The sequence below is a fragment of the Solanum stenotomum genome, chromosome 6, assembly GCF_019186545.1.
Source record: "Solanum stenotomum isolate F172 chromosome 6, ASM1918654v1, whole genome shotgun sequence".
Taxonomy (NCBI): domain Eukaryota; kingdom Viridiplantae; phylum Streptophyta; class Magnoliopsida; order Solanales; family Solanaceae; genus Solanum; species Solanum stenotomum.
Window position 1 is genome coordinate 53,606,320 of NC_064287.1, and position 7,764 is coordinate 53,614,083.

Below are 7,764 nucleotides of genomic sequence, written 5' to 3' on the forward strand. Positions count from 1 at the left end.
AAAATCTAAAACCAAACCAAACCAAACCCAAATAAAATCGGTTTTATTTTATCGGTTTGGATCGATTTTTATCCAAACCGTGAACACCCCTAGTATTTACCATTTTGCTATGACATAATTAGATTAGTTGTGAATAGTAATTATTTAAAGCATTCACTATATAATCACATATCATAATTTAGTTGTACAATGTAATATTTTTTTATTTTAATAATTAGATAGATTTTATCATTTCATTAGATTACATGATGGGCAACAAAAACAACAACATTTCCAGTGGAATCCTTATAAGTTGGTCCTTTTATGCTCATTAGGGTTACTACCTCCACTCGGTTCAATCACGAAAGCTGCGGTAGCGTAAGATAGGGCAAAGGGAGATTGATTTCATTTTCTGCATCAGGTACGCTTTGTATGAGTTCAAAATCCTGGTATGTATATATGTTAATTTATTTATTAGCATAAATGTTTATGCTTTTACATGTTGTATCAGAGCCTGAAACTTGAACTAATGATCTTCACTCATCAAACAACTTTATCCTGTTATGAGAGGCGGACCCACATTCATATGTGCAGGTGCGAGTGCACCTGTTAACTTTTAAAAAATCATGTGTGTATATATATATATATCCTGCAAACTGGCAAAAAAATAGGATTTAATTAACAGTACACTTTTAATGAGTCTAGGAGTGTCCTTGTGATGTTGGTACAAGCTAGAGGAATAGATTAGGGTTTGAATCTAGCTAGAGCCCTTATTTCTTTTTTAAGTTTATTGGTGCGCCTGAAGTCTTCAATTCTTGAGTTCGTTTCTGCTTGTTATAGATACAAATTTTTATGTTTTATTACGGCATAAGATTTTAGACAACCACCATTAAGATTGAAGAAAGAAAAATATGTTAGAATGGGCATTAAATAAACTACAACAATATTTTTTTGATAGATTTAATACGTCATGTTAGGAATCTAACTTAAAGAAAGAGAATGATTCTTATTTAGTTCTAGAACCCATGAATTCCAAAAAGAAAAAGTTATGGAAAAACATTGACAATTTTTTAAGTATTAAATCTTTTTTTGAAAAAAGGCATAAGTACTCCCTTGAACTAAGGTCGAAATTTTAAGGATACACATTTTCTTTACAGAGTCCTAATACCTCCTAGAACTATTTTGAAATGTAATAAATACACCTTTTGGTGTTGAGGTGACATAGAGAGTGTTAAAAGCAAATGACAAGTAAAAAATATAAAAAAAATAAATCTAATCAGTATTGAACATATGTCCTATCTTAATTGAACATTTTACCACTAGTTAGTACACATGATTGATAAAAAAAAAACCTAATTACAACAACAATAACAATAATAATATTTATTTTTCACAAAAAAACTATAATATACTCTGATGATGATGGGTGTATCAAAATTCCTAGTGTAATGGTAGCAACAAAATTAAGTTATTTCAAACTTGTTTCCTCTTAAGATTGGAGTTTTCTAAATAATTACACTATTAAAAAAAAGTAAAATATTTGTGAAATTCTAATTATGCTAACTTGAGAAAACAAGATTAAAGGCATATGGACTTATGGCTTAGTCTTGAATAATGAATATCACCTTGTTCAATTATCAACATTTTTTTTAATTTATAGGAATCTGTTTTCTCATTCAAGATTTGAGGGTTTTAGGTTTAATTAAGGGTTTGGATATGAATATTTGAATTAACAATATAATTTATTTCTCATGATTTTGGTGTTCTTATTAATAGCTTATACATAAATTAAAATTTCATGATGTATTTTTTGAATCTCTTTCACCAAAATATTGAAATTAAGTGTGTAGTTCACTAAATTAATTTTTTCCCCTTCTCGTAGCACAAATGTTTGGGGTCATATAATTGTAATACTAGTATTAGTTGTACCAGAGTTAAATTTACAATCAAACATTGTATAGAATTTAACACAAATACTATTTTTATATATACTACCAAACGACTCTTTTAGTGTTGAAGGAAATGTCAAGTGTTATCTATTGATTTATAATGTTACGATAAACACATGTCATTCATATAGTGCTTTGATGTAAGCACTTGATACTCTAAATTTCTACCCTAGTACAATAAGTATAACATCTCTCTTCAATTTCTATACAGAAAATACTTTGTATGTGTTTGATTTAACCTAAGCCAGACAATTTTACATCAAGAGTTGCAAATTAAAGCAATCAATACAAATGTCATCTACAAATAACTTCTTTTGCATTTTTTAAACATGGAAAAAGGTTGTATTTACCCCCTATTATGCACCTTTTCTTTTATTCTTAGAGTTGTGACATGTTTGTTTGTTGTTCGTGTAGCATATACTCTGACCTTACCTATCTATCGTATTTTTGATTATTTTCTACAGATTATCATGCCTCCGGATGAACAAAGACTATGTTTACCTTCTCCTGATCGACTTAGCAACCTTGCCATTCATTTAATCGATGACATTCTAAATAGGTTGTCTTTTCGAGATGTTGTAAGAACTAGTACACTTTCGAAGGATTGGCAATATACTTGTCGTAGAATTCCACAAGTGAAGTTTGATCAAACAGTGTGGAAAACACCAGAGGACTTGACATCCCCTACCATTGGATTTATTCCCATTCTCCATAGTTTCTTCTTGAGGTTTCATATAGGAATAACATTGAAGGTCACCCTCGATATTATTAGTCTAAAAATATGTCCTAATGTTGATCGTTTGATATTTCTCCTCGACACAAAATTCATTCAACATTTTGTCCTTAAACTTCCATTTACTTATCCCCGATACAGTTTGCCTTACTTCTTGTTTTATTGTTCAGCATTGAGGCATCTGTATCTCATGGAATGTGAAATACATGTTCCAAGTTTCTTTAAGGGATTTGATAAGCTTATTAGTCTAAAATTAAAATCTGTCACGTTATCTTCTGATACGTTTGAAGGTTTGATCTCTAATTGCCCGTTGCTTGAGGATTTGGTGCTAAAAGACATACACAATCCGTACCTCATGAGTATTAGTGCTCCTAATCTAAGGTCATTTGTCTTTCGTGGCGATATACAGTTGATTTATCTTGAAAATGTCCCTCTTCTTTCAAATATTCTGTATGAGCCTAGAGACTTAGTTCTAGAGGACGAAGATGATTTTGCTAATATTTTTTCGTATATTCCTGCTCTCGAGTGTTTCAGCTGGGATCATTTTGAGGTAATGTTGCTTCATTTTAATTACTTGCATTTTCATACATGTACTTTCTCTTTTAGCATCCTGATTTTTGTCATTTTATTCGTAGGTTGATATTGGATCAACTGAATTTATACCAACAAGGCTTCCATCAGCTCTTGACTGTCTGAAACGCCTCTTCATATCTTGGATTACTCTTGGAGAGTTTTTTGAGCTTTCGTTTACTCTCTGTATGATACGAAGCTCCCCAAATTTGGAAGAAATTGAAATTAAGGTTGTCACTAACGTTTATTTTTCTCTCTATCTTTTCCATGTTTTTATATTCGTATGTAATGACTTGATGGTTTTTTTCTTAGGGGTGTATCCTTAGTGATGGGGATTATTTCGAATCTGTGCCCCAGGAGGTTGTTGATGAGATTCCTGCAAGCTTTTCGGATATGACATTTAATCATCTGAGGACAGTTAAGTTTTATGATGTACTATTAGAAGAGGGTGAAATGCAACTTATCAAGGTTTTATTGGCAAAGTCTCCAGCACTGGTGAAAATGGAAATCAAGCCTCGTCAAATGGAAACTAAAAAATCTCTCAAATTACTCGTGGAGATAACAAAGTTTCAACGGGCATCATCTAAAGCAGAAGTTGTGTATCTTGTTGATTAGTATCGTTATCACAATCCTGCTTGATCTTTGGCTAAATTGTTTTGGAAGTGTGAACAGAAACGAAACGTTTGGTTGATGGAGTAGTAAGGTTGTGTTTTGCCTTTGCTTTAAGGTACTATTAAGTTTTTTTTCTGCTTGGAAACATAGAATTGTGAACCTAGATGAATGTTTTGAATACTCTGTTTGGGAACAGAGATGGTTTTTACATTTCATGCTTGTTCTTGAATGATGTATGATTTGAGACTTTGGTTGTTTATTTTGAAGTAATGTTCTGTGTTGAATTCCCTTAGGAGAGCTTGAAGTATTGAGTGGAAACTTACTTTCTGTCTGGTTAGTAGGAATCTCTTTCCTGTTAAGGAATTAGTCCAATTTAGACCAAGAAGTATTTATGTTGGACATGATTCTTCCTCATCTGTGAAGAAGAAACTCGAAGAAGCATCACCCAATTTGGGGTTCTTTAGTTGATGTTTATTTTGAAGTTATGTTGTGTGTTAAATTCTCTTAGGCGAGCTTGAAGTATTTAATGGAAACTTACTTTTTGTATGGTTAGTAAGAATTTCTTGTTTGCTAAGGGATATGTTGGACATGATCCTTCCTCATATGTGAAGAAGAAACTGGAAGAAGAATCACCCAACTCGGGATTCTTGAGTTGATATTTATTTCGAAGTTATGTTGTATGTTAAATTCTCTTGGGCGAGCTTGAAACATTGAATTGGAAACTTACTTTTTGTCTGAGTAGTAGGAATTTCTTGTTTGCTAAGGGATTAGTCATAGTTAGACAGAGAAGTATATATGTTGGACATGATCCTTCTTCATCTGTGAAGAAGACACTCGAAGAAGCATCACCCAATTTGGAATTCTTAAGTTGAATTTATTTCAAAGTTATGTTGTGTGTTAATTTTTCTTGGGCAAGCTTGAAGCACTGAGCGGAAACTTACTTTTTGTCTGGTTAGTAGAAATTTCTTGTTTGCTAAGGGATTAGTCAAAGCTAGACCTAGAAGTATATATGTTGGAAATGATCCTTCATCATCTGTGAAGGAGAGACTCGAAGAAGCATCACCTAATTTGGGATTCTTGAGTTGATGTTAATTTCGAAGTTATGTTGTGTGTTAAATTCTCTTGGGCGAGCTTGAAGTATTGAATGAAAACTTACTTTTTGTCTGGTTAGTAGGAATTTCTTGTTTGCTAAGGGATTAGTCTAAGTTAGACCGAGAAGTATATATGTTGGACATGATCCTTCTTCATTTGTGAAGAAGAAACTCGAAGAAGCATCACCCAATTTGTGATTCTTGAGTTGAATTTATTTCAAAGTTATGTTGTGTGTTAAATTTCCTTGGGCGAGCTTGAAGCACTAAGTGGAAACATACCTTATGTCTGCTTAGTAGGAATTTCTTTCTTGTTAAGGAATTAGTCAAAGTGTGATCGAGACGTACGTTGGACATGTTCCTTCCTTATCTGTGAAGAAGAAACTCGAAGAAGCATCACCCAATTTGGGATTCTTAAGTTGATGTTTATTTCAAAGTTATGTTGTGTGTTAAATTCTCTTGGGCAAGCTTGAAGCATTGAGTGGGAACTTACTTTCTGTCTGGTTAGCAGGGGTTTCTCACTATTAAGGAATTAAGTCCAAGTTAGATCGAGAAGTAGTTGGACATGTTCCTTCCTTATCTGTGAAAAAAAAAACTCGGAGAAGCATCACCCAATTTGGGATTCTTGAGTTGATGTTTATTTCAAAGTTATGTTGTGTATTAAATTCCTTTGGGTGAGTTTGAAGCGTTGAGTGGAAACTTACTTTCTGTCTGGTTAGTAGGAATTTCATGCCTATTAAGGGATTAGTCCAAATTAGACCGAGGTCCGAGAAGTATGTTGGACATGTTCCTTCCTTTTCTATGAAGAAGAAACTCGAAGAAACATCACCCAATTTGGGGTTCTTGAGTTAACGTTTATTTTGAAGTTATGTTGTGTGTTAAATTCCCCTGGGCGAGCTTGAAGCATTATAATTGCAGAACTAACAAAGTATTTACATTGCATTCTTGTTATTTATTCATCTATGAAATAAGACATGGTCTTGGAATTATCACCGACTAATTCAAGTAGAAAATACAAACACATGATAGTTCAGGTACATAAAAATTCGTAAAAGAAAAGGCGAGACTTTAAATATGTTCTTGATCATCATCTCCTTAATTTTTCTTGTACTATCACTTATATACTCCCTTTGTTACAATATATGTGATGCATCTTAATTTAGAATTGAGTTTAAGAAATATTTTTAAAAAATTGTAATCTAAATAAATAATAAGTATTTGTGTGGGTATATATCACGAACAAAATAGAAGTTAGAAGTTAAATTGTTTCTAAATAAACCATATCGTTCTTTATTTAGACTTTATTTCGAGACAAAAATAAATTTTATAAGGGCCTAACTGTAGTTTTACCAAATTAAAAAGGATGAAATTGCAAATTGTCCATTTTACACCATGGAAGCTGAACTATGGAAGCTTGTCTCTTCAGTTTCTTCCAACACCTCCATTGAGAAGACAAATCGACCAGAGTGCTTCACATTCATCCTCTCTGGTTCTTCATCTTCTTCTCTGTTTCTTTCCTTTCTTTTTATTTCTTCTTACTTATTGTTTTTTTCATTGTTAACACAAACTCTGTGCTTTTATGGTTCTTGTTCTTTAGGATTTTGATATCAAGATTGCATTTTTATCTTTTGGGTATGCTTTAATATGATGAAATTGAAGTGGGGTTTGCTTAAAACTTGATTGGGTTAATGTTTTTCAGGGATATGGTGTGTTGGTAGGTGTAGGTCTATCATGGATGTGTTTCAGTAATGGCGGAACCAAGATTTTCACTAGCGTTCAATTGACTCCACTTGAAATGGGCATAATTTGTTTTTAAGTTTTGATAACTAAAATCAACACTTATTTTACTTAGGTTTGCTGCACTGGTCTGGTCTTTCGGAAATAGTCTCCGTGTCTCCACGAAGGTAGTGGTAAGGTTTGGGTACACTATACACTCCCCAGACCTCACTTAGTGGGATTTCACTGGGTTTATTGTTGTTGTTGATAACTAAAACAACATTTAGGTGTTGAAGGAAGTGTCAAGTGTTACCTGGTGATGTATGGTGTTACAATAGAAAATTATGTTTCTATATAGGAAAAGACTCTTTTGTCAGCAAAAACTAGATTTGCAATTAAAGTTTTGTCATTTGTTTGGGTGATTAGTAAATCAAATCATGCTGGGGAGTAGGGGATTATAGAAGTCGATCGTCTCTTCAACTTAAAGTTATATTAGTAAATCAAAATATATAATGCATCTTTACTTTTTTTCTTAAGAGTTGTGGCATGTTTATGTTTAGTGTGTACTCTGACCAGGCAGTTTGGAGATTCCTTAAATACTGTATTCTTGTTTATTTTCTGCAGATTCTTGTTGCAATCATTTGATATTATGTCTCGGAATGGGAAAAAGCAACTTTTACCTCCCTCTGATGTACTTAGCAACCTTCCCGATAGTGTAATTGATGACATTCTAACGAGGTTGCCTTTACGAAATGTTGTGAGGACAAGCATCTTATCGAAGAAATGGAGATATAACTGGTGCAGACTTCCACAACTGAAACTTGATCAAACACTTTGGAAAACAACAGAGGACTTAGGGTGTGTTTGGTATGAAGGAAAATGTTTTCCATGGAAAATGTTTTCCTAGAAAATGTTTTCTTGGAAAATAAGTTGATTTTTGACTTATTTTCTCATGTTTGGTTGGTGAGTAGAAAATATTTTTCGGAAAAGATTTTTTGTGTTTGATTTATGAATGAAAAATGTTTTTGAAAAATTTCTTTTATTTTTACTAGAGTAGAAAATAATTTTTGAAATTGAAAATATTTTTTAAAAACAAACTTAATTTTTTTGTGGGGTT

The 7,764-nt window shown here is 32.6% G+C and overlaps 2 protein-coding genes across 2 annotated transcripts in view; both read left to right on the forward strand.

The window, feature by feature from the left end:
• Positions 1 to 2,369: 2,369 nt before the first annotated feature.
• On the forward strand, positions 2,370 to 4,088 carry LOC125866953 (F-box/FBD/LRR-repeat protein At1g13570-like). Its single transcript, XM_049547344.1, has 3 exons — positions 2,370 to 3,211; positions 3,297 to 3,461; positions 3,544 to 4,088. Exons 1-3 carry the CDS (start codon positions 2,399 to 2,401, stop codon positions 3,844 to 3,846), a joined length of 1,281 nt encoding a protein of 426 aa, XP_049403301.1. The 5' UTR covers positions 2,370 to 2,398; the 3' UTR covers positions 3,847 to 4,088.
• Positions 4,089 to 6,371: 2,283 nt separating this feature from the next.
• Positions 6,372 to 7,764, forward strand: part of LOC125868917 (F-box/FBD/LRR-repeat protein At1g13570-like) — a 2,776-nt gene continuing 1,383 nt past the window's right edge. Inside the window, exons 1-2 of the mRNA XM_049549482.1 lie at positions 6,372 to 6,420; positions 7,272 to 7,498. Coding sequence (XP_049405439.1) covers positions 7,297 to 7,498 — 202 coding nt within the window. The 5' untranslated portion in view covers positions 6,372 to 6,420; positions 7,272 to 7,296. The remainder of the gene's footprint in view (positions 6,421 to 7,271; positions 7,499 to 7,764) is intronic.